At 52.3% G+C, this 23,958-nt stretch overlaps 15 protein-coding genes across 15 annotated transcripts; 7 read left to right on the top strand and 8 right to left on the bottom strand.

Moving 5' to 3' along the window:
* Window positions 1-57: 57 nt before the first annotated feature.
* On the top strand, window positions 58-1,946 carry J3458_000144 (uncharacterized protein). Its single transcript, XM_007817588.2, has 4 exons — window positions 58-67; window positions 147-712; window positions 800-892; window positions 950-1,946. Exons 2-4 carry the CDS (start codon window positions 289-291, stop codon window positions 1,141-1,143), a joined length of 711 nt encoding a protein of 236 aa, XP_007815779.1. The 5' UTR covers window positions 58-67; window positions 147-288; the 3' UTR covers window positions 1,144-1,946.
* On the bottom strand, window positions 1,505-1,884 carry J3458_000145 (uncharacterized protein; the record flags this gene model as incomplete). Its single annotated transcript, XM_066115965.1, has 2 exons — window positions 1,505-1,563; window positions 1,623-1,884. 2 exons carry the CDS (start codon window positions 1,882-1,884, stop codon window positions 1,505-1,507), a joined length of 321 nt encoding a protein of 106 aa, XP_065977846.1.
* A 79-nt stretch (window positions 1,947-2,025) lies between the features above and the next one.
* Window positions 2,026-2,601, bottom strand: J3458_000146 (uncharacterized protein; the record flags this gene model as incomplete). The annotated part of the gene is made up of 2 exons (XM_007817587.2): window positions 2,026-2,425; window positions 2,504-2,601. 2 exons carry the CDS (start codon window positions 2,599-2,601, stop codon window positions 2,026-2,028), a joined length of 498 nt encoding a protein of 165 aa, XP_007815778.2.
* A 1,015-nt stretch (window positions 2,602-3,616) lies between these two features.
* On the bottom strand, window positions 3,617-5,988 carry J3458_000147 (uncharacterized protein; the record flags this gene model as incomplete). The annotated part of the gene is made up of 2 exons (XM_066115966.1): window positions 3,617-5,913; window positions 5,976-5,988. 2 exons carry the CDS (start codon window positions 5,986-5,988, stop codon window positions 3,617-3,619), a joined length of 2,310 nt encoding a protein of 769 aa, XP_065977847.1.
* Window positions 5,989-6,038: 50 nt separating this feature from the next.
* J3458_000148 (uncharacterized protein) lies at window positions 6,039-6,362 on the bottom strand (the record flags this gene model as incomplete). The annotated part of the gene is made up of 1 exon (XM_066115967.1): window positions 6,039-6,362. One exon carries the CDS (start codon window positions 6,360-6,362, stop codon window positions 6,039-6,041), a length of 324 nt encoding a protein of 107 aa, XP_065977848.1.
* A 1,116-nt stretch (window positions 6,363-7,478) lies between these two features.
* On the top strand, window positions 7,479-8,368 carry J3458_000149 (uncharacterized protein; the record flags this gene model as incomplete). The annotated part of the gene is made up of 2 exons (XM_007817585.2): window positions 7,479-8,072; window positions 8,156-8,368. The coding sequence occupies 2 exons, from the start codon at window positions 7,479-7,481 to the stop codon at window positions 8,366-8,368; spliced, it is 807 nt and encodes a 268-aa protein (XP_007815776.2).
* Window positions 8,369-9,206: 838 nt separating this feature from the next.
* J3458_000150 (uncharacterized protein) lies at window positions 9,207-9,983 on the top strand (the record flags this gene model as incomplete). Its single annotated transcript, XM_007817584.2, has 1 exon — window positions 9,207-9,983. The coding sequence occupies one exon, from the start codon at window positions 9,207-9,209 to the stop codon at window positions 9,981-9,983; it is 777 nt and encodes a 258-aa protein (XP_007815775.1).
* A 557-nt stretch (window positions 9,984-10,540) lies between these two features.
* On the bottom strand, window positions 10,541-11,821 carry PMT2_1 (Protein O-mannosyltransferase 2; the record flags this gene model as incomplete). The annotated part of the gene is made up of 1 exon (XM_066115968.1): window positions 10,541-11,821. One exon carries the CDS (start codon window positions 11,819-11,821, stop codon window positions 10,541-10,543), a length of 1,281 nt encoding a protein of 426 aa, XP_065977849.1.
* Window positions 11,822-12,161: 340 nt separating this feature from the next.
* PMT2_2 (Protein O-mannosyltransferase 2) lies at window positions 12,162-12,983 on the bottom strand (the record flags this gene model as incomplete). Its single annotated transcript, XM_066115969.1, has 4 exons — window positions 12,162-12,263; window positions 12,317-12,569; window positions 12,643-12,776; window positions 12,849-12,983. The coding sequence occupies 4 exons, from the start codon at window positions 12,981-12,983 to the stop codon at window positions 12,162-12,164; spliced, it is 624 nt and encodes a 207-aa protein (XP_065977850.1).
* Window positions 12,984-14,862: 1,879 nt separating this feature from the next.
* Window positions 14,863-17,939, top strand: J3458_000153 (uncharacterized protein). The gene is made up of 2 exons (XM_066115970.1): window positions 14,863-16,206; window positions 16,264-17,939. Exons 1-2 carry the CDS (start codon window positions 15,139-15,141, stop codon window positions 17,110-17,112), a joined length of 1,917 nt encoding a protein of 638 aa, XP_065977851.1. The 5' UTR covers window positions 14,863-15,138; the 3' UTR covers window positions 17,113-17,939.
* J3458_000154 (uncharacterized protein) lies at window positions 17,459-17,812 on the bottom strand (the record flags this gene model as incomplete). Its single annotated transcript, XM_066115971.1, has 3 exons — window positions 17,459-17,527; window positions 17,587-17,664; window positions 17,723-17,812. The coding sequence occupies 3 exons, from the start codon at window positions 17,810-17,812 to the stop codon at window positions 17,459-17,461; spliced, it is 237 nt and encodes a 78-aa protein (XP_065977852.1).
* A 230-nt stretch (window positions 17,940-18,169) lies between the features above and the next one.
* SPC25_1 (kinetochore-associated Ndc80 complex subunit spc25) lies at window positions 18,170-19,020 on the bottom strand (the record flags this gene model as incomplete). Its single annotated transcript, XM_066115972.1, has 2 exons — window positions 18,170-18,717; window positions 18,792-19,020. 2 exons carry the CDS (start codon window positions 19,018-19,020, stop codon window positions 18,170-18,172), a joined length of 777 nt encoding a protein of 258 aa, XP_065977853.1.
* Window positions 19,021-19,314: 294 nt separating this feature from the next.
* Window positions 19,315-21,312, top strand: J3458_000156 (uncharacterized protein; the record flags this gene model as incomplete). The annotated part of the gene is made up of 1 exon (XM_007817580.2): window positions 19,315-21,312. One exon carries the CDS (start codon window positions 19,315-19,317, stop codon window positions 21,310-21,312), a length of 1,998 nt encoding a protein of 665 aa, XP_007815771.2.
* On the top strand, window positions 20,641-22,730 carry J3458_000157 (uncharacterized protein). The gene has a single exon (XM_066115973.1). It carries the CDS (start codon window positions 21,367-21,369, stop codon window positions 22,288-22,290), a length of 924 nt encoding a protein of 307 aa, XP_065977854.1. The 5' UTR covers window positions 20,641-21,366; the 3' UTR covers window positions 22,291-22,730.
* A 215-nt stretch (window positions 22,731-22,945) lies between these two features.
* J3458_000158 (uncharacterized protein) lies at window positions 22,946-23,808 on the top strand (the record flags this gene model as incomplete). Its single annotated transcript, XM_066115974.1, has 2 exons — window positions 22,946-23,205; window positions 23,385-23,808. 2 exons carry the CDS (start codon window positions 22,946-22,948, stop codon window positions 23,806-23,808), a joined length of 684 nt encoding a protein of 227 aa, XP_065977855.1.
* Between the last annotated feature and the right edge of the window lie 150 nt (window positions 23,809-23,958).

A 23,958-nucleotide genomic window follows, 5' to 3' on the forward strand; every position in this document is an offset into this window, starting at 1 on the left:
CATATAGTAATTTTCTTATTTTTTTTATTTATATATTTTTAGAAAAAGCCCAGCAGCGTAACACAATGTAAATTGGCCTTCCAAACCAAACCTCCTCCAAAATCACATTAATTGACAAATTTCACGTGCTCTACCGTCGGCATCAGTACATCCACGCCATACGTAGGCCGTACGCGCCCACTCTGATTGGCCCACCAGCTCCAACAGACACACCTCACCTCATCCAAGCTCCCCCCGTCCCTCCAACCTCACCACCGCAAAACCGACCATCACGACGACCTCGCCGCAATGCGCTTCCCAGCCCTCGCTGTCCCGGCCCTCGCGGCGCCGGCCCTAACGGCCTCGATAACTCTGTACCTGCCGCCCGTTCCCAACCCTTTCACACTGCCAGCCTCGACGCACGCAACGCTGTCCACGCTCGGCAGCGCCTTCTCAGCACCCATATCCGCCCTCAACACGTTCGTCTTCCACAACGTCACGCCCGGCTCGTACCTAGCCGACATCCACTGCAAAACAGACGGCTTCCGCCCCCTCCGCATCGACGTGGCCCGCGGCGCCGACGGCAAAGAGACGTTCCAGGCGTGGGACACCTTCCGCGGCAACGAATGGGGCAACAAGGGCGAGGCGCTGGCCGTCAAGGACGGCAGCGCAGGATGGGGCGTCGAGGTCAAGAGCCTGGGCAAGAAGATGTACTTTGTGGACAGACCGCAGTGTTAGTTGGCTACTTTGTGTTTGCTCAAATTTTTGCTCTCCCCCCCCCCCGAGGTCTGCGGGTGAGCTTGGCTAACGGGGTTGCCAGTTTCCGCGCTGAGTATTTTGAAGAACCCCATGATCCTGATGGGCCTCGTGAGCATGCTCATCTTCTTTGGCATGCCGAAGCTCGTGGACAACAGTGCGTGGTAAAACGACGGAGCGCGCGTTGGCCGGAACAATACTGACAGGCGTGCAGTGGACCCCGACTTGAAGGCCGAGTTCGAGGCGCGGCAGCGCGAAGGCCCCATGGCTGCTATGAGCGGGCAGCAGCAGAATCCTCTGGGCAACTTTGACATGGCTGCTTTCTTGGCGGGCTCGGGGAAGAAGGAGGGTGGTGGTGGTGGTGCGGGGAGCGTCAGCGATGGGAGGAACGAGCCTGTTAGACGGTGATTTTGCTGCCGGGATGGCGTATACATATTTCGATGCGAAATGGCGGGGACTGTGCCGTGGAGATGGGGCAGAGTAAAAAGGACCTGGCATATGAATGGTAAAGGTGGACTTTGTATCTGTTTACGTATAGCTGATGTGGTTTGTAACAGCCAACATTGTACACGGGAACAACTGAGAACCGAGGTTACGACTATTACGAGCGACAATACTCGGCAACTATTATTACACAAACATTCGACTTGGGGCGGGGGGACAAGATAGATCAACTTCTATATACCCCCCCACAGCTATGCTACGCTCTAGAATAGAATAAATTTCCCATACCCAAGGCCGTTCCTCATAGAAAAATCCCCCATTCTGCTTAAAAGTCGCCGCCGTCAAAATCACCGCCACCGCCGTAATCATTATCCATGCCGTCCTCTGTAAACATGTTAGCGATATCTCAAAAGAAACTGGTGCAAGGAGGCAGGTAAACTTACGGTATCCCTCATTATACTCGGCCTGGTCATGGTCGTGAATAGCGTCGGCAATCAACGCGCCGCCCAAAACACCAGCACCCAAACCCAAAGCACCGCCCGCAAGGCCCATTCCCATACCGCCCATACCACCACCGGGTCTCCTTCCCGGCTGCTGCTGATAACCACCTTGCGGGTATCCGCCACCATAACCACCACCATATCCGCCCTGGGGAGGATAACCTCCGTACGGGGGCTGAGCGTATCCTCCGCCGTATCCTCCCATAGGAGGGCCCTGCTGAGCGTATCCGCCGTACTGCTGTGGCGGCGGGCTGGAATAGTAGTTCTGATGCTGCTGGGGATAATAGCCTACCGCCGTGGTTAGCCTGTCCGCTCTGTGAGGTTTTCCCCTTGCCAAACAGCTTTCCTAAGAAGCCGCGATCTTTGCCCCTAGCATCGTCTCTGGGAGGCAACTCCGTGGGGAACGAGCCTTGTGACTGTCCAGTATGGCCCTGGGCATATGAATCGGCCGCGCCGCCGGTAGCATATCCGGCGGGTGGTGTCGGGCCTCCACGGGCCTTTGCATCCTCCTCGGCCTGAAGCTTCGCCGCCAGCTTCGCATCCTCGTCCTGGGTTGAGGATGAGCCGGCATGCTTGTTGTCAGCCGACCGATCTTCGTAAGGGTTCTTCTTGGTATCTGTCGGTGCGGGCCCATTGCCAGTCTCATACCCCGGTGGGGGTCATCGGGTGTATTCTCGTCGACGGGGAAGACGGGCGCGGTGGGCTTCTCCCATTGCGATTTCTTGGTGTACACATTAACATAGAACCTGGGGCAATCGCGTAAGCATTGCATTCCCCAACCAAGACCTGCATCGAGTCCTGGCGATAAAAAAGGCGCAGCTCACCACTCCTTGTACTGATCGTTCCAGCGCGCCACCCAGCCAGCGGGTACCTCTGGAGCCTTCGGCGGCGGCGGCCCAGACGGCGGGGCGTAGTCTTGCATTACTAGAGCCAAAAAAAAGGAGAGAGATTCGGTTCTTTTTTTTCTGGTGACGTGGAAGCGAAAAGGACCCTGTGGGAATTATGTCGAATTGCGGGATTGTGTTGATGAGGGAAGAGGCAAAGCGCCGAATGAGACTTGCGACTTAGAAGAGGGTGGGTAATAAATCGACCCGGGGAGGGGTAAGTCACGGATAGGCAGGAGCCAGGAATTCTGCACGCTCAGAGATTCCGTCGCAGGTGTGTATCTGACAGAGTACAATTAAGAATATGGAAGAAAGTGGAGGAGGAGGGGGGGGAGGAGAAGAAGAAGAAAGGATCTAAGGGCAAGATAAACGCGCATGATTCTTGGACGCGTTTATGAATGAGAGGCCACGCATGCAGGCAAAACACTTGGAAGAAGCTGGCATGATCGGGACGCATCAGACGGACCCCGCGCGCAAGAGCCACAAGGAACCAGGCCAAGGAAGAGGGAGCCACCTCCGCTAAACCACGATGCCTGTTTTGGAAAGGCTGTCGTCATACCAGGCGACCCTTCATTGCTTGGCCGCGGGAGAAAGCTTCTACGGAGTCCTCGGTACGCTTGCACTGCCACGCTTTTCTCCCCGGTGCTCAGGTCTGCAGGAGGCCTAGTCTGCACGTAAATAATAAATCGCCACACAGCGTCTCCTCACCTCACTTGAATGCTTTACCTCGGCCACTTCTAGCCACAGCCTCGCTGACGAGAATATTCCATCGCATACTTAGCCGGGCTCGCCCCCAGAATCTCCTCGCGTGGCAAACTTGTATTCGATCAAAAGTGTGGCTGGGGCTGACGCAGTACCCTCATCAACCTACGTGCTTCCAAATTCGTCCCCACACGCAAACACACTCATCCAGGGTCAGATGCGTCCAGTAGAAAAGTGTATCATGCCTATCCCCTACAAGTTTCACCAGGCAACATCGCCCGCTTCTACCATTCTATCTTTCCCATGTATTCTCAATATACAAAAGAGCAAAAAGACAAATCGCTAGTCAGTTTAAACATATCCCAGGTCCTCGCCAATTCGCCGCTCCCCGAATAGATACGCCGCTTCCAGACAATATCGCCCATGTCCCCTCTCCATACGTCTCTCGCTGCCGTAGCATATGAGAACCCCATCCACAATGCCACTCAAAATACCTTCCATGGCACCCATAACCGAGTATCCAATGAAGCTGGCCATGATGCCAACAACATACGCGTAGGCTGACCCGCGGACGCCCATGCCGTCGGGTAGCTGAATTCGGAGCTGCTTCGCAGTAATAACCCATCCTGCGAACCCAAGACCTGTGGCCATAATCAGTCGTGTAGCCACGAGAAGCAGCTTTGCTAGTCGATAAGGCAGTAGTCCCTTGGCTTGGCCTCGAAGACGCAGTGCTCGGGGTGTTAGTGTCGTCGTGGGAATTGCGGGCGACACAATCTCCATTTGGTCTAGCCCTCTCGCCGAAACAGCAAGACTTTGCGAGTGAATGGCACAGTATGTAATTGTCAAAGGATTTGTAAGAGCAACAATCGGCGTGGGAATCCAGAATCCCGCCAAGTTGGTAATCGCTCCACCGATCCGCCTGGGAAGCAACAGCAACGGCGCTCGAATCAACAGTGAGAGTAATGTAGACTGGCAAATACTGCCAAAGATTATCGTAGTCCCATGGCCAAGGGCTGCCGTAACGATTTCTCGGGATGGCGTAACGGGACCGGCGTTGCGGTGGAAATACCACTGCGAAACCGTAGCTGCAGTTGTTGCACGGTGAACAGCATTGATGACGGACAGAGTCCACATGTACATGAAGATAAAGGCAGCCCCAAGCCACCAACTTGACATTTGAATAACGAATCTCACCAATGATTTTGAAAAGTAGCCACCCATGAAGACGCGCGTGAACATGGCCAGCCAAGCCCACGTCCACAGAACAATCAGTGCAAGGCAGCCAAACCCAATGAGGAGCAGACCTGAGTTTTGTGCCAGAATCTTGGACGAAAACTGCAAAATCTCAATAGCCTGCTGGATGGCCCGACGGCCCTTGACAACCATCCAGAGCCACAACACGCAAGATGCAGCGGGAATCAGCGATACCCACCGCATGACGGAATCTTGGAAACTGGATCCGTGTGTTCTTCCCTGGAATGATGAAATAAATGAGTACAGCGAAAATGACAGCATGATGACCGGCACTGCGATCAGAATTACGCTGACGAGCGGGCGAACAAACGATCGCAGCGCGGCAAGCCATATGAAAGATACAAATATGGCAACCACCGTGTCCACTGCCAGCATGTCAAACGACTTTTGAAGCGTGGCATATATCGTGTCACCAACTGGACTCTTTTGCGGTGAGGTGTGCAGCCAAACCAGCACAAATGTCGACAGCATTCCCGCGAAGCTAATGAGATATATCCAAGCAAAGAAAGGATCATGCTTGAACAACTCGCCCTCGGTCAATAAATTCCCTGGTTGGGCGACCTCGTATTCCAGCGGGTCATTTCTCCGGACACTGCTGACATCGGACTCTGTTGTAGATGTCCTCCTCAAGATGAAGGGTTCTCGCTCTGATTGAGACTTGAACCTTTGAAACGGTGGCGAACTAGAGTCAGCTGGTGCTTCACCTCCCAGCAAGGATTCGGGCGGATCTTCATCTCCTTCTACCTGGGAATCCAGCCCGACATCGACCATAATCTTGCTCTTTGCCTGTGGATGACTACCAGCATCCTGATGCTGCTCTTCGCCCGATTTCGAAAGTTCCTCGTTCTCTTCGAACAATGTATCGCCGGCGAAAGGTGGCTTGTGCGAGCTCCTCGTGCCGTTCCAACTACTTCTGATGCCTCGGCTAAAGATGCGATCTTGATACGGATGGTCCACATCCCCCGTGCTGTCTTCAATAGATCCGCGACTATTGGCAGACTCGGTGCTCTCTGCAAGTTTACTAGCTGCAGCTACCCGCCGGGACCTTTGCAAGGCAAACAAGTCTGCGGCTTCCCGCTCCCGCTCGTCCTCGTCGTCGTCCTCTCGAAACTCGTCAAAGGTACTGTGGAAGAGCGGGGCGTCTTGGGCTGCCGATATGCGCGAGGCAAATCCTATGTTCCCAAATCTCGAGCCACTGCCGTTCTGTTGATAAGGATTGCCACCATATCCCCTCGATAAAAATGACCGATGCGCTGTACCTACCCTGCCGCCGTCTCGTTGGCTTCGGCCTGGCCTTGATGGCGGCCACTCGTTGGATCTGGGGTTATCATTATCGCCCTGCCCAGCAAAACCCGAGAGCCTTGACTGTGACTGTGCCAAGAACCGTGACGCATCTGTGAAACCCGAGATTAGTTCCATCAATCACAACAGCAATGTAAAATGGTCAATAACAAACATTCTGAAAACATGGTGCTGCGTGTCTTGTATCCCCTATTTCACCATCCACCCCCACAGGCCCCTAATGCTGTGAGGCCTTCTCCGACGACGACTCTGACGAGTAGTGTCGTTGGGCAAACACGGTGATAGAGGTAACTGATGCCAGGCTCGCCTCCGGAGCTCGAGTGCTCGAGGTGCTGGGCTCAAGTGCTGGGTGCCGATGATGTGGAGTCCGTCGTTTCTCGACTACGACCGCAGCCCCCGAGTAGTCTAGGTTGAGGGTATCGAAACGGGATGCAATAGCAGACGAGTGAGGCTTCTGGTGAAAGGTCTCGGAGACGAGGGAAAGAACAAAGATGATGATAACAAAAGCTCCGAACGCCGAAGTGTCGGGAGTTCTGGTCATGCGACGTGAGGCGGATGAGGTCGGAGGTCCTGGGGTAAGTACCTAGGTAACTTGCCTACTACCAGGTACGATAAGTGACTGGACGGGCAACGGGTCAGGCTGATAGGCTGATGGGATGGTGGATACCTCTGGCAGTTCGTTACCTAGACCGGCGTGATGGCTTGGTAGGAACAAATGTACCCTGCATTGTAATGTCACGAATGGGTGCCGTTTTGGGTGACGACTCAAGCACGCTAGTCGAGTCGGCCAGGCGGTCAGCAGAATACGTCAGGCGGGGAGTCACACGCCCCACCGGCTGCTGGCCACTCGCTGGCCACTCGCTGGCCACTTGCTGGACAATCACGCTTGAGCACTCAAGCACCAGACTCGAGCACCAGACTCGGTGGAGCAGTGATCACAGTGGAGGCGCTAAGAATCACCGCCAATGCTTTACAAATGGACCAAGAGACCCTCGAGACTCCCGCTGGGCGATTGTTCAACTCACACAGCAGAATCAATTGATGTCTGGTCAATGCGGCTTGGACAGTGAAGCTTGTGAAGCCTGCGGCCCTCTTATCACGCTTTGTGCACCGATCTGGGACAAGCCGCAGTCTGTGCATGGGGTGACGTACCTACCTAAGTAGGTACCTGGTAGTTATCAATTCAGGTCGGGAATCAATAGATTAAACTCCATTCAACGCCAACCTGCGCCATTGACTGAAACGATTCCAAAGTGCTATTCTATGTACATCGCAATATGCCGGGTGGGTTGCAAGGCGACATGTAATAATAAAGATTCTCCAAAACGGTTAAGCTTATTTCTTAGTAGTTATCAATCCTGGGACGCCCATCAGCCCAGCGGCTGCTATTTCGGCGGGAATGCGGCTGAGATGCTGTCTGGTTCGTCCGAGTCTACGGAGTAGCGACGCCCGATTTGTATGGGCTGATCCCCTCGGGTGCTGATTGTGGAGGAAGATGGGTATCAAGTGGCAGGCTTTGTTACGAGCCGGAAATGCATAAATATCACGAGACGGGAGCGTGTCTGCGTCTGCCCAGCTACCAGTGACGGACAAGCAGCAACCCGAATACGTGCTCAGTAGGAAGGAAAGGCAGCAACATAGCGACCCCCTCAGCATCATGTCGTACCAACCTCAAGGATACCACCAGCAGCAACAGCATTACCCGCCACCTCCTCCCCATCCTCCTCAACCGCCACAACAACAACAACAACAACATCATCATCCGCAACAGCAGCAGCAGCAACAGCCCTCGACCGACAGCGGCTCGTTCCCCGGCGGCAGCTACAACATCGCCCACCGCGACACCAATGCCATCCTCAACGTGAACCTCCAGCCCGGCGGCACCGTGCGCTCCAAGTCCGGCGCCATGATACACATGTCCGGCACCATCCAGCTCCAGGGCAACATCAAGTTCTCCATGAAGAAGCTCTTCACGGGCGGCAGGATGTCGGAATCGACCTACACAGGTCCGGGGAGGCTGGCCCTCGGCCCCACGCTCATGGGCGACATCATCACGCTGCACGTCGACGGCCGGACGGGCTGGACCGTGGGCAAGGACACTTTTCTCGCCTGTACCCCCGACGTGGTCATGGAAACCAAGGCCCAGGGAGTCAGCAAGTCCATGTTTTCCGGCGAGGACTTGTTTGTGTATCGAGTGAGCGGGCAGGGTCTGCTTTGGCTGACGAGTTTTGGGGCCGTGGATCGTCTGGATGTAAGTCGTCGCCGCCTCCGCACCCTTTGTCATGACTCATGACGGGCCGTATCATTATCGGGGGGCTAACATTCCTTTGAAAGCTCCCACCTGGCGAACAGCATATTGTTGACAATGGGCACCTCGTCGCCTGGAGCTGCGACTATAAAATCGAAAAGGCTGGCGGTGGTGCCATGAGCAGCTTGAAGACGGGAGAGGGCTTGGTGTGTCGCTTCACGGGACCGGGCGCTATCTATGTGCAGACGCGGAATATGGACGAGTTTGACTCGTACATAAGCTCCCGTAGCAGCTCTTAGTTGAATCCCACCAAGAAGGGAAGACTCCGGCTTCGTGATATCTGGATTCAAACACAACAGAGCCTTTTCTTCCAGGGGCATCCTTTGAGCCATCTGCTCTGGAAAAATACTGCCGCGCAAATCATGCCTTACCATGACGATATAGCTCAATCCATCTTAAGCAAGCACTTCCCCAAATACACATATTAAGTTAATAAAAAAAATGAGGCAGATGATCATGCAAGACATGCAGTAACACTATATTTTAGCCGTACCTAGGCCAGGGGAACCGTAACTAACCATGCAATACACCACCAACGCATCGCGATGCGCCGGACACACCAGCACCAGATACACATATGGAGATAAAAGGGCTCTTCTGTTTCCTGTAATTAAAATTCTCAAAAATAAACTGTACGCCCACTCGTCAACCAAGCTTTCCAACTTGCCGCTGGGCCAATCCAACTACTGCAGGTCCCCACACTTTAGTCCGTCGCAGAAGAGACATCGGGCCCCATGAGCCGCGTGACGACACGACGACAACTACAAGACCCGCCCTAGGTCCGTGGCTTTCGACATCATCTGTATTGCTTTTCCGTCACTCTGCGGTTTTTTCCACCTTTACCTCTATTGCCAGCCGTCAACGTGCCGGGCCCCCAACTCAGAAACACTCCCAATCCATTGATTTATCATAGCGAGGTTTTTCCGTCTTCCCGTCGAATTACTGGTATACAGCCAGCTGCCAGCTGCCCGACGCAGCCACACGTGCTCAACCGCCCATCGCTCTCGATAAGCTCATCCCACCATCACTGTATCCCATCCGCCGGCGCCAATCCCAGTTCCTCGGCCGCGAATCCCCATGGCCTCCTCGCCGTGGGACTACATCGCCAAGCTCGTCTGCATAGGCGACTCGGGATGCGGCAAATCCAGTCTAACCATCCGCCTCTGCGAAGGCCGCTTCTCCCCCCATCACGACGTCACCATCGGCGTGGAATTCGGCTCGCGCGTCGTCCCCGTCGGCCCGCCACACACCAAGCCCTCCAGCTTCCTGTCCTCCTCCATTACCCCTTCTGCAGGGGCTGCGGCGGCGCCCGGCACGGATGGCCTCCCCGAGCCGCCCCGGGACACCAGCAAAACGCCCCAGAAGCACATGAAGCTGTCCCTGTGGGATACGGCCGGCCAGGAGACCTACAAGTCCGTCACGCGCTCCTACTTTCGCGGTGCGAGCGGCGCCCTCCTCGTCTTCGACCTCTCCCGCAGACAGACGTTTCAGCACGTGACAGACTGGCTGAATGACCTGCGGCAGATTGCGGAGCCGGATATCGTGGTCGTCCTCGTGGGGAATAAGGCCGACTTGACGCAGCAGGAGGAGAACAAGAGGGAGGTTACGCGGGAAGAGGCAGAGGAGTGGGCGAGGAGAAACGGGCTGCTGGAGTATGTTGAGACGAGTGCCAAGAGCGGAGAAAATGTCGAGCAGGCGTTTATGAGGGTCGCGGAGAGGATATTTCACAATATCCAGGCGGGCAAGTATGATTTGAATGACAGGAGGTCTGGCGTCAAGGGGCCGAGTGCGGGTGGTAACCGACAGGTGAAGTTGGGCGGAGACAGTAAATCTGCCGGTGGTGGCTGTTGCTGACTATTATGTCGAGGGAATGGCTTTATGCTTGTCTGGACGGTGGTGGTTTGAGACTCTTGATGACGCAAATACACCAGAGCATGTATGCATGATACCCCTGTCATTAAACATTTTTCTGTTGCGCAATCGCTTCGATTGTGGGCGCGTCATTACTATCATCACTGGATAAAATTGCATTCGAATTAGAAATTAATGCATAATGTAATTGCTTCGCTCACCACATTTCAACCCACTCGTCACTTGTGTTCAAAAAGGAGAACCATCACGATTGCATTAGTCGCAGAGTTATTCTCTGCGGTAATTCTACACACACACACCATTTCTTTTGTACATTCCCAGCCCGGCCCAAATATCATGAAACAAACCGCCTTGGGCATATCCATGCCAATATTTTGGTGAAATTACCTACGTCATTTGAAATATGGCACAGCTGCGAGCCATAATGTCATAGTTGTGTGTTTAGAGAGAGGAGCTTGGTTTTTGCGTTCGTCATCACGAGCAAAGAGTGCCTTGGCGTTCACTCTCTGCGGCGCAGCATATTGCATGGACAACACCGCTTAGTCACTGATTCTCCAGTTATCGAACCATCTCAGATAGCTGTACTGCTGGTTGGGGCCAACCATTCCCCAGCAGATAGGCATGAAGAGGACGTAGAGACCAATGATGACAGCATACAAGACACCATATGTGACGCACTGGATAGTCGTATTGCGGTTTCTGACGGTCCAATCCACGAGAAAGCCAAAAGTAAGGATGGCAAAGTACAGAGCCGGATAGTAGTGGTGCACGTAGGTGACACGAGCCATGATGACGAATGGCAAGTAGTGCAGGAACCAGCCAGCAACAGGGTAAATGCCAGAGTAGTGGATTTGGTCAATTTCCTTGTTATTTAGGTCGGTGAAGCCGCGTTGCCATCTCAAAATGTACCACACCACAACAAGGCCGACAATGCCGATGCCGATGGTGGAACCCCAGTAGACTAGAGGGTTTCCGAGAAGGAAGTACTTGACAATGTTGTCATCCCAGCCACACATGCGAAGGCCAACGTGAAGAATGGGCCACTGCCACCACTTCGAGGCAAGGTCATCCTGCTTGTCAGGGTCGGGAACCAGAGCATTGTTGGATGTCATCATGGCAACGTTGAGATGAATGAAGTCGTGGAAGAAAGGAGACTTGTAGACACCAGGGTCACCGGCAGGCAGCTTGTCGTTCCAGTGGGCCTCAACGTTCCAGTGGGTGTAAGCATCCTGAGGGTTGTTTTCCGTGGTACAGGAAACCTCAATCTGCTTGAAACCCCACTGAGGAAGGTTTTTATTGGTGCCCTTCAGATAGCAACCCAAAACTTCGTGCTTGAGGCGGAAAGCCGTGGTCAGAGTGCGGATTCGGCTACGATCCCGGGATGCAACGTCTCGGATAACCTCAACCTTCCAGTGATCCTTTTCGTCGCCAACAGTAAGGTTGCCGTAGGAAGAGACTTCCTTGTCGCTCTTGGACATTGGCGCAGCGATATCGTGAGAGTGCAGGTTACGTCCGGTCTGGGCGTGAATCAAACGGATGATGCTACCGTCGCCAATGAAGCGAAGATCCGGGGACTCGGCGTCGTAGTCAGGCTCCCGGCGGTTAGGATAGAAGAACCAATCGTTGTTGGCATCCTTATGATGGTAGCAAGTAACTTGCTGTTGCTGAGAGCCTTCAGGGTATGTCTGAACGTGGGAGTGAAGCAGACCGCCACCGTAACCCATATTTTTTATAGTAGCACGAGAGCCGTAGGCAATTTCCAATGGGCTGTTCTTTCCAACCTCTGTGCCCTTCAGGTTAGCCTGGAAAAGAGAACTCATTTGGGCATCACCGGGACCAGTGCGATCGAGGATGGCGAAGTGAAGGGCGAAGGAGAGGAGGTAGATGAGGAAAGGAACGACGATCAATCCAACAACACGAGTGCCAACATGGGCAGCCAGGGTCGTCTAAATGATGTCAGTGCATACTGAAGGCAGACTTGGAACGAATGAATGAATGATTCAGATGGCGCTTACAATGGGCATCCTGGTGTTGCCAAACTTGTTCCACAAGTCCTCAATAGTGTACAGACCAACAAGGGCCGTGACAAATAGACCAACCAGCTTAACACTGCAGACACAACCAATGCTAAAACCAGTCATGAAGAGCCAGAAGAACCACTCAGGCTCGAAACTGTTGTGGCGCTGATTGTGGAACTTGGCCCAGCAAAGGGTAGTAGCCACAGTACCACAGAGCAGCATCGAGTCGAGGAGGATAAACCGGCTAATAGTGGTGTATGAGTTCTCGCAAAGGACCATCAGTGTAACAAGCCAGACGGCAGGTCGGCGGAGGTTAAGCTCGCGGGCAGTGTAGTAAGCCATGGGAATGCAGACGATGCCAAACAAGGCATTGAAGGCACGCATGAAGGTATAGTTGACATCCTCGGGGTACTTGTCGCCAGATTTAAACTCGAAAGATCCATTGTATCCACCAAGAACGCCAGACAATCCAACGAGCATCTTTCCAAGAGGGGGGTGGACATCGAAGTAATATTCATGCTTGATGTAGTAGCTGCCGAATTTACCAAAGCTATGATTCCCCAAGATCAGCAATCATAGCTGGGAGGAAGAATGCGGCACGAAGCCACACAGAGCAAACTTACTGAGCCTCATCCCAGGTAACAATGTCGCTCAGACCAATCTTCCACAATCGCGTAAAGAATGCGAGGGCCGTGAAGATGAGCGGAGCGATGATGTGTTCCCACTCAACGAAGGTGTCAACCAGGTTCTTTTCTGCCTATTTTAATGGTCAGTTTTCAATCCGCCGTAAGCATCTTCGGTAGTCAGTTTTTTCCTGCTTCGGTCTCACCTTCTGAGCTGCCTGTTTCTTGTTATCCGCGGGCTGAGGTGCCACGGGAACTGGAGTGCCGTTATTCACAGGACGCTTCCTCAGCCCCTCGCCGACGTCAGCGCCGGAGGCGACGGCGGCCTTTTCGCCTGCCATGGTAAATGGATTAAAATAAGACTTATAAAAATTCGACGTGACTCATTCGACGTGGAACAGGGAAAAGTGACACTATCGGGCGTTGGCAAGCCCAAAGTGCCAATTGTGTTTTCGAAGCGAAATGGGAACAAGGTATTGGGAGAAGAAGGTGGCCTCGAGGAAGAGTAAACGACGGGACGAGCTAGGAGAACTCAAAACTATGAAAAAAGGACCCCTGTTGATCGACGATGGTAGGCTCGTCGTCAATGGGAAAAGAATAAAAAGTCCCGAGAAAGAAGGGGGAAACGATGCTCAGGAGATGGCAAGGTTACCAAGAAGGGCAAGGTGAAGGGCAAGGAGAAGCCAAGCTGGCATTTTGATGTTGAGGGCAATTCTTAAGAATACGATTGCGGCCCCCTGGCTGGCTGCGGCTACACGGGCGGCACGAATTTGGCTGCACGGGGGAAGCCACGCTGGGCTGCTGGGGAGCACTTGAGCACTGGAGCCCCCCAGATATCACAGCTGAGTGCGCTAAAATTGCCACACATTCTCCGGTGCTTGGACGAAATGCGGGCAGCAAACAAGGTACAGTGGGCAAATACTTATTGCCCCCCACTGTAACTAGTCCAGGGAAACACGCAGCGAACCAGAACCCTTGCTGAACGCGTGGCTCCAGAAAAGGCGGGTCTCCAGTCTTCAGACCTGACACCGACATCCAGATGATGTCCCTAATCAAAGGCGGCCCTTGATGGTTCCTGGATGCCGTCTTGGTGCAGTTGCGGGTCCTGAACTGCACCAAATGCTCGATGAGCACTGGACAATGAAGCCATTAGCACGGAGTACGCCGTAGATTTCGGATGCCTTGACGGGAGAAAGATGAGACGTTGACTACAGCTGCTTCCGGCACTGTCCAATCACAGGCCGAGTTGTGCCATGGCAACAAGGATCGATGGATTCAGCTTGACGAAAACAAAACTGCATCTCGGACAGAGGGCGACGACTCTAGAACACGGCCAGACATGCTCTAGCAAGGGGCACGTTCGTAGTATACTCCATAGCTGTCCAACTTCGTTTGCATCGCCAGACTTCTAAGTTTTCCGTCGAACGACGGATTGCCCACGAAATGGGGCACCAGCCAACCCCCTTTGCGCTCTGATAAGTACCTGGCCACCTACGGCGTAGAGACGGCACGCTTGGACACACTATGGGACAGAGTACTCAGTAGGGCACAAGGGATCCCAAGGGAGGGATGAAGAAGGAGGCCACATCCTCCCACCTTGCCCTGGAGCCAACGAGCCACATTGCCTCTGCTTTTCTCTGAGTATGGAGTACTTGGCATGATGTTTAATGAACGTTGGTTAAATGCTGACGAGTTCAGAGCCTGGGTGCATCCATCCAGATTGTCAATTTCTCTCCGGCTATCACATGAAAGGGACCCACCAGAGCCCGACTGCTAGTGACTCCCGTCCAAGGCGACGGCCTCTTCCCTAATCGACAAGGGACACTTTGACGCCTCTCGGAATACGATTCGTCTGGTGTCATGTCATCCAGTCTCCGCTGTCCTTTACAACCAGCCTGGAGGTGCCAGGCGCTACGGGCTCAATACAGAGAACACATGCTATGTACAGTCTGTGGGAGCACTTGAGAACATATTTACCTATCAACAAGTAAGTATACGTTAATATACTGTAGTATATTATGGTTTACAGCGCGATAGCCAGGTACCTGACCTGGTTAAATACTTTTTGCCTCCCACCACCTACTAGGTACCTAGGTACCCGGTGGGTAGCATCTTATTACGGCAGGCACTTACCTATTAGGTACATCTCCTACTAGGTAGTAGTCGATCGCTATCCCGCTGCCTGCAGTCCGCTAGAAGCCACACAAACTAGCTGCTGAATGGACCGGCTGGTGATGAAACAGCGGAACCCAGAGCGCCGAAGCACATGATTTAATAATACATCGCAGCAAATGTCGACAGAGGCCCTTCCTCTGCTTTCGTCGCATTGTCTGGTGCTTCACGTACAGTTCTCTCTCACGTGTGCAAAGACCTATTTCTATTCCGAGAGGAGAGAGAACGAAACCTTCGCCCGCAGCCCGCTTCCAATCTCTCTACCGTCTATCACGCTGAACGGCCCTCGCTGCTCTCTGCTTCCCGTGATTGCGGCGAAACTCGATGTCTTCTCTCGTGTCCGACTTCATTATTAACCCCGTCCTACGCCAAGCTCGCCGCTTTTCTGAGATATCACGCACGACTCTAACTGGCGAGGACCATGAACCCACTCCTCCGTCGGATATTGATGCAGTGAGCGACTCCGGCATTGCCGGGGGCGTCGTACATGAAGCACATGAGCAACTTGAGACACCCGCAGAAGAACCCATCGCGAGGCGGCCAGAGACACCCCGATCACCAGCCGTGAGCACATCGACACAGGAAACCAGAGTAGCAGACGCCCCGGAAACTCCTCCATCAGTTGGCAATACCACTCATGACCACTTGGGGTTTCCTCTGTCCCCGAGGAGGGGCCGAGCGATCCCGGAGGACGACGGAATGCACGAGTTGAGGAAACGCATTCAGGCTATAAATGCTGAAGATGCCCCCTCAGCCGAGAAAGCCAGGCGCATGCATGAATTACTTCTCGAAGACTACCGGGCTTCGCAAGTTACCAACCGAAGAAAACCTACACCCCATATGGAGGAAGAAGCATTGAGTCATGAATGGGAGCCTTCAACCTCCCCAGGTCCGTTGGAGTCTCTAAAATCATGGTATAATCACAGTACCGATCAACCCTCAACGGCGGACAAGTTCATCCTCTGCGACAGCGACATTGCCCCGACCTTTGCGCCGATACGTCCACGTAAGGGCTCGGATGTAGAGCTGCAAGGCCAAGGTTCCACGACGCCAACTGAATCTCAGGCGCCGTTGGGATGTCAACACTATGAACGAAACGTCAAGTTGCAGTGTTTTACTTGCAAAAAATGGTACACTTGCAGGTTTTGTCACGATGCTGCTGAAGACCACGGCCTAGTTCGAAGGGAAACGAGAAACATGTTGTGTATGCTCTGTGGAACACCACAAAAGGCTTCCGATATGTGCATCAACTGTGGCGAAGTTTCCGCTCACTATTACTGCAATATTTGCAAACTGTGGGAGAATCGAAAGAGCAAACCAATCTACCATTGTAATGACTGTGGTATCTGCCGCCGAGGGCTTGGTCTGGGCAAGGACTTTTTCCACTGCAAGGTAAGCATAGAGCACGTCTTCGTCCGGATATCATTACATTTACTCATTCATTTCAAGACCTGCCGTGCGTGTATAACCACGTCTATTCAGAGCTCTCACAAGTGTATCGAAAGGTCCACTGACTGCGACTGCCCAATCTGCGGAGAGTATATGTTCACGTCACCCAAGCCAGTGGTCTTCATGACATGCGGACATAGCATACATAAGAGGTGCTATGACCAACACATGAAAGTCTCATACAAGTGTCCAATCTGCAATAAGAGCCTAGCCAACATGGGAACCCAATTTCGCAATCTAGATGTCGCCATTATAAACCAGCCTATGCCCCCGGAATTTCGAAATACGAAAGCGACTGTCCTCTGCAATGATTGCTCTGGGAAATGTATTGTTCCCTACCACTGGCTTGGCCTGAAATGCTCGATATGTCAGTCATACAACACTGTGGAGTTGCAAATACATGGGCAAGGCAGCCAAGAACTTCAGACCGCCGCGGAGAGAGCTGAGGCAGCTGCAAGCGCGCAGCAGCCCTCACCCGACATTCAACGCCCGGCCATGACTCCTCCAGCGACTTCATCCCGAGCAGGGACTTGGATTCCAAATAGAAGACGGCACTCATCACACGGAATTGAGCTTCAGCACCATGCCCCGGATAGGTTCGCGCGATCATTGTCACCCCTTGAATCAGGCATCGATTACCACCTCACTCAAATTGCCGCTGATGTCGACTCCGAAGACGATATTTTGGGGTTCTGGAGAGGAAATAGGAGTCAAGAAGATCAGCCCGAGGATGAAGACGATGATCTCAGTGAAGAAGAGTCCGATTCTGATCTGGACAGTGACGGTGTCATTAGTACAGATGAGGATGAGGATGACGACGACGACATTCTTCTCATCGGACACAGGTGAAGAGTTTCGCAGTATTTTTATCAAGCAACCACGAGGAATGACTATATGCCGACAGCAGTGTGTATTTTTGAGGGTTCAGCATGACATTTGGAGTTGGAGGGTTGCTTTTCAATGAAGGGTATTTGTATTCATGTTTGAATTAACGCAACATGGCGCATCGTGGTATTCATTCGCATTACGAGGAACAGAAGGAACAAGCGATCAGAGTGAGCATTGGGAACTACATTCTACGAACAGCGTAATATCATATATTCACATCATTAAAGTCAAGTTCATTGTCCCAAACTCCAGCAATGTCCGATATATATTGCCCTTGAGGAAATCACACTTCATCACGTCATGCAAGTCATGCCCGTCTGCTAGCTACTTGCCTCTCAACATCCTGAGCCTCCTGCCTCAACTCTTTGATTATTCCCTACAAACACGCCAAGGTCAGTTCTCCGGTGCATAAAAGTATCCAGATCCTGCTCTTACCGCCAGGGCTTCAGGGTTGACGCCCTTTTCGATCATTGACACACAGATCGATATGGCTCTTCTATCCAGGTGGCAGTTCTACCGACGTGTTAACGTTGTAGCCGGGGGGATGAGGAGAAAGACGGGGGCGGCGGACCAGGAGGGTAGATATTTCGTGGAGAATGTCGACCGCTTGCTGGGCGGCCGCGCGCTTGTCGGGCTCGGGCTTCCTGCCTGGCTCGGGCATGGCGAATTATGTTGTTGATGGTGGGAGGTTTGAGATTGGGCCATGTGGTGGGGAACGCGGTGGACGCGGTGGGTTTTGATGGGTGTGGATTGTATGGCAGAGCATGTATTGCCCTCCAGTATCTGGCACATATGCTGAGCGGATGACTTGTATACATGAGAAAATTTCATTAGGATTTAATCGACGGTGAAAAATTCAGTATTTCAGAAGATTCAAACAGGCCCTGGGAAAAATACATCGCCCCGTACGTAGCCCAACATACCCGAACACAGCCCAGAAAGTCCCCAAACACCACGCAGCATGCAAACATGGCCGATCCAATACAGTAATCATTTAATCATTGAGCAACAGTTTCGACTATGACTTCATAGCCTCCACAAACAGCTCCCTCATCCCCTTCAACAACACCACCAACTCTCTACTCTCATTCACCTTCTCCAGCACCCTCTCCACGTCGTCCCTCTCCAATTTCGGTCGACAGTGCTTGACGTCGTAATCTCTCGAGCTCGTCACCAGCTCAAACCACGCCTCTCTCTCCCAGTTCTTCTCATCGATGTGCGTATAAACAAACTTCAACCGGTCAGCCTGCCCCGCGCCCTCGATCCGCAAGCACAAGTTCGTTATCCAAAAATCTAGCTCCGGCACGTTGAACCTCTGCTGCGCTTCTTGCTGCGCTGCGTGCGCTCGCTGCGCCGCAAGCCGCGATTCTATCTCTGCTTGCGTCTGGGCGATTTGTTTTTTGAGGCTGTCTCGAGTAGCGAGGTGGGCGTCGCGCTGGGCGGAGAGCGAGGCAATGGCGGCTTCCATTTCTCGCGTTTCGGCGTCCTCCTTTTCGAGAGTTTGTTGGTAGGATGATGTTTTGGCCTGGACAATTTCTATGTCTCTTTTCTTCATGCGTTGGTCCTCTGTTTCGTCAAGTTAGTTGGGGGCTGTTGTTTGATGGCAAGCAAAATAAGTGTTCGTAGGGAAATTGTCATGCCTTGAAGCTCGACGACATTGATGCGGAATTTGTTGCGTTCCTCCAACACTCTTTTTCGACCTTGTTCGATGAATTCGTCGAACTTGGCGGTGAATTTGGCCATGCGATCCCGCAAATCGTCGAATCCGAAATTGATGCTTGGGAGAGAGTCGGCGACCGATGGCCCGACGGGGCCCATAGTTGGCCGGCTACCGCTGGCAGAAAATGAAGGTTCGGATGCTGTAGCCATTTCCGTTGTGCGCGTGCGTGTTCTCCTCGTTGTTTTAATTTCGGCAGCTGATTGACGTGTTGGACAATCTCTGAGTTGACAACTGGGTTCTTGGGTGTTTACCTCGTGTGGGCTGTTGCTGGGTCGACGCGACTGACAGATTGTGACCACTTCCACGAGACGCGGTCACGTGCACCGTCTTGAAGAACTTCGAACTCCAACTATTTTTTTGCCGATGGGCACGTTGCTTCAAAAAAAGAGGCAAGGCGTCGTTGTCTTTTTATCCCAATGATAAGCTGAAATGCCCCAATATCGATGGCTCCGAATTTTAGGATTGTCGGGTCATTGGCAGAGTTGTATCCGGCATCGAAGCAGACAGTCCCAGAGTCTTCAACTGCCTTGTGGAAAGAGCGCCGGGTCCAACAGAGATGGCTGTTAAACTCCCACCCCGAAGCCTTTGTAGGTGGTGCTACAGAATTGGGTGATTACCTGAAAGAGGATATGGAACGATTTGAGAAATCGGAAGACAGCGATAATGACGGACCTCTTCTTGCTGTCGGCGAGATGAACGATGTGAGAACTCCCTCCAGGCTCAAGGGAACACCACTGCTGGCAGTGGCCACCGGAGAATCCGGTGCACGGCTGCGGCTGACGAGGATGGTCGAGTCTCAGTGGCGGTGGGGTGATAACAAGGATGCGATTCTCAATCTCTCAGTTGTTGACTCTATACATAAGGAGGAGGAGACGATATGGCCAGGCGACGGCTTACCCATTATGAAGATCAAATTTGCTACAGCTTACTGGCAACAAGGCTCGGTGCGGTGGCTTCTGGTCCAAAGCCAAACTTCCGTTACCATCTTGAGTCCTGAATATCATCGAAACCCATTGCCAGATAGCACTAGATCGGGTTCTCAGTCACAGCCGCCGTCTTTTATTGCGCCAAATCCTTTGATCACACTGCATCATCATCAGACAGGTGGCAATGCCTTCTCTGATGTTTGCTTCAATCCGCCATCCATTGGATCTCCGCCACAGATAGCCATCATTGACGAATGTGGTTATTGGAGTGTCTGGAGTCTACAAGGTACTTGGCAAGTAGCCAAGAAGACCCTGCGGCTGTCATTGTACAAGTGCGGCCACATATGTGAGGGTGTTATTGGAACAATCCCGAGTGTGTCCAGTTATCAAGCTCAGAGGCATGGCATGCTACAAATTGGACGAACCGATGGAGACGAATCGCCCAATGTCACCTCCAGGCGTGCGGAATACATCGAACCGACTCTTGGTCATTCTCACCATGTCCTAGTGTGGAACTCGGAACGCATCTCCCTCCTGGACCTAGATAGCGACTCCGTTTTGCCGCCTTCAGACATCCTGTCATCGCAGTCAAGAAAAAAGCCAATTTGTATTCTTGACATTCAGAAAAGCCCAAGCAACGAAAACCACGTATTCGTCCTGACCACTCGTCAGGTCATCTGGCTAGATTTACTTCCCGAGGGTACAGAGCCCGGAACTACCGCTCAACCGAAAACTCTACTCGCTTGCTCTCATATCGGCTTTTGGAATGCAGACTGCAAGATGTCTGTTTGCAAGGTGTCAGAAAATGAACCAGATGGCAGCATGGTCTTTGTTTTCTCACCTTTCGCAGATCAGCTGACCGTGTACTGGTTCAACTTTTCTCCAGATACGGAGCTCCCGCAATGGCACCGTCACATCACTTCTTTGTCCGCAGGAAGCAAAGAGCGGTCACTAAGCAAAGCGCAGTCTATTAGGGTGCAGCCTGCAGAGCTTGAGTTATCGGCTGCAGGTGATGAACCTGGGCCAGGGACGGAATATGCCCATGCAGACACAAAGTTTTATCAGATCACGGTCCTTGATAGAGACTTGGGTGTGCGATACTGCATATGCGCCTCCTCCATTGATCCGTCGCTTGAAATAAGTCTGCCTACCTTCCGTATTGGTTGGACTAAATCAGCAAATCGTCGACGCTGGAAGCGGAGGAGAAATCGTTTCTTGCACCACATGATGGAAGCCTTCGTGCTGCCCGACGGCATGACGGACAACGACTTGGATTCTGTGCTTCAGGAGCAGAAATCCAGACCAAATGATGACAACACCTCTAGCGAAGTCATAGTAAGCAAGGCTCGGCCTGTATTGTTAAAATTTGCCTCCATAGCTCAAAGAATTGCGTCACACCTACAAGCTACGATTTCTGAAGGAGAGAGCGGTCTACCGACGCAGCTAATTGATGCTGTTCAGCGTATGATCGAGCATGGTATAGAGGAGAATTTTTTGTCTCTAACATCGTGGTGAGTTCGACGACTCCGGGTTCTGTACTGGGGAAAAAATATTAATATAAGCTGCAGGATGCAGATAGTTTCGACGCTCGAAAAACCGCTCGACTATGGGGAGCCTGGCGAAGGGATGGAAGCTGAGATTGAAGGTATACTGGGTAACACAGATGAACGTGTGGTTGTGACGCAACTGAGGAGACAATATGCAGATGAACCACCAGGTTCTCTTCTTGGTTATCCCTTATTAATGGAAGAATTCTCTGAACTGTGGCTCACGGCGGTAGCAGACTCCCTACCAGATGAGATGCAAGCGATTCGAAAAATCTGGGTGGCGGAAATTGCTAGAGCCTTTTTCTTGTCCAGCTACGGCGTCATGGTGCAGAATGTTCCCCTCATGGGACCGAGCGGATACGAGCCTGTGGAAGAGAGTCATATGGACAGTGTCACGCCACGTTCTTCCAGTCAGTTACCGTATTCCAGCCAAGAAATTGCCTCATCATCGCAAGCCTCTGTTTCAGCAGATGATGTTCCCGATGCTTCCTTCCAGCGGCTCAAGCTTCTCACGCCAACCATCAAAGAAGGGACCCTGGGTTCGCTCAAACCGCCCAAGGTTCTTTCCTACTGGCCTGCAGAGCGTGGCGTCGACACTGAAAACTACGTTTCTAGTGTCGCAGTTGCAACAGAGGAGAAGTTCTCTCACGCCAAACGGCGCCTGCAGAGAATCGAAGCCAAGAGAAAGGCACAGTCTGAAAAGTTCAAGCGCCCTGCGTTCATGCGACAAGGCTTCCCAGCCAGTGATGGCCTGGGCGAAGATGCCTCAAGTATGGACATGCGACCGCCCCCAGTGCAAGCAATGTCTAGTCAGCAGCGCATCCCGGACTCGTCGCAGTCTTTTGGTGTTTCGGGGCCCTCTGTGACAATGAGTCAGCCGGTTTCTGGTGCTTTTGGAGATAGAAAGAAGGTTAAGAAGGGGAAAAGGAAAAGTGGGTTCAGATAACGCGGTTTGCATAACTTGTTTGTTAAGATACCCGGGCGTTTATACATGGTTTGAAGGAAATTGGCAGCAAAGAAATATTTCTGACCTTTGGTTTTCTGGGAGTCACTGCCAACGTTTTCCAACACTCATTACCATGGACCCAAGACGGAGGCCAAGTTGCTTGAAAAATGTTACAAGGCTCGTACCTAAAATCGCTTGCTATGCCGCCAAATATCGCGCTACACTATGAGATGCTGGATCCATTAGCGAATGCATGGCGTTAGGACAACCAACATAGATCACCACTGAATGAACGAGTCCTAATGTGGCTGCAGCAGCCGGGACAGACCAGTCTACTGCAAGGTATGGAGGAAAATCGTTCAAAACTGCAGCTATAGCTATAGTTTATAAATTTTCGACAACAAGATAGAACCTGAAAACATGTGGACTGTAAAATTTTGGGGCATCTCTATACTCACCATTATCCCGGCCGCAACAAACATCATCAACTCGGCGGGGCATTTTCTCATCTCCACCACCAGCACCCTGTGCTCTCTCCAACTCATTCAACCATACCCATCACCAGGAAAACTATATACATCAATCCCCCCCATTCTCAAAGTGGACAGCTACATTCTTCACAACGTGAAACACAGTCTCAGACCTGGCCAGCACCATGTCCCACTGCCACGACGAACACGTCGGCCACGGCGCAGACGACCACCACCATGACCATGAACACGACCACTCAGACGACATCACCCCAGCCCTGCAGTCGTCGCTCTACCAGCAAATCAACTTTGATGAAATCACGACGCTCAATGAATCGGTACGAGACGCCGGCAAGGCCATCGTCAAGAAGACGTGGGCAGAGAGACTAAGTGCCGAGCCCGAGCTAGCAAGTGATGCCGATGAACAGCTGCTCATGACTGTACCGTACGTTTCCTCTCTCACCGCCAGCAACACTCAACCCCCTCTGTATTTCACATTCTTCATCAAATACAGTCGTCTGGCTTTCACTCAATATGTTTTCTTTTTTTTTTTTTTTTTGAAATTTTTTTTTTTTTTAAAAAAAAAAAAAAAAAAAAAAAAGCATACAGCTGACAAAAACGCAGCTTCGCAGCCCAAGTCAAACTCCACTCCATCCTCATCCGCACATCCCCATCCCTTTCTGCCCCGAAAACCCTCCATCTCTACGTCAACCACGACAATCTGGACTTTTCAACCGCAGAAGACATGGATCCCGTGCAAAAGATTGAGCTCTCCCAAACGTCTGATGTGCAAGAGATTCCCGTCAAGAGGGCGCTGTTTGGCAAAGTCCAGCGGCTGGTGCTTTTCTTTGTGGATAATTTTGGGGATGGCGATGAAGATGTTTCACGGATTAGTTATATTGGATTCAAGGGCGAGTGGACAAAGCTAGGTAAGGCGCCGACAAACATTTTATACGAGGCCGCGGCGCAACCGGGGGATCACAAAATCAAGGGGACAAGTGTGAATCAGATGGGAAGTGGTATTGGGGGCAGAGGATCGGATGTGTAGATCGTGAAGCTATTTGGGAGCCTGGAGCCTACAGGGTTGATGAGGGTCAAAATTGCCGAGTCTAGATTATCACGAAAACAACATATTATATAATTTGACATTGCCCGTGGCTTTACCATCAGCCACCTTTATGGCATCAGGTACGTTGGG

Source organism: Metarhizium acridum (genome assembly GCF_019434415.1).
Source record: "Metarhizium acridum strain ARSEF 324 chromosome Unknown scaffold_1, whole genome shotgun sequence".
Classification (NCBI taxonomy): domain Eukaryota; kingdom Fungi; phylum Ascomycota; class Sordariomycetes; order Hypocreales; family Clavicipitaceae; genus Metarhizium; species Metarhizium acridum.

Coding starts and splice junctions, on each gene's coding strand:
- J3458_000144 (XM_007817588.2), top strand. CDS start 289: ATGCGCTTCCCAGCCCTCGCTGTCCCGGCCCTCGCGGCGCCGGCCCTA. Junction 713..799: donor CTTTGTGGACAGACCGCAGT/GTTAGTTGGCTA, acceptor CGGGGTTGCCAG/TTTCCGCGCTGAGTATTTTG. Junction 893..949: donor GCCGAAGCTCGTGGACAACA/GTGCGTGGTAAA, acceptor ACAGGCGTGCAG/TGGACCCCGACTTGAAGGCC.
- J3458_000153 (XM_066115970.1), top strand. CDS start 15,139: ATGTCTTCTCTCGTGTCCGACTTCATTATTAACCCCGTCCTACGCCAA. Junction 16,207..16,263: donor AGGACTTTTTCCACTGCAAG/GTAAGCATAGAG, acceptor ATTCATTTCAAG/ACCTGCCGTGCGTGTATAAC.
- J3458_000157 (XM_066115973.1), top strand. CDS start 21,367: ATGCAGATAGTTTCGACGCTCGAAAAACCGCTCGACTATGGGGAGCCT.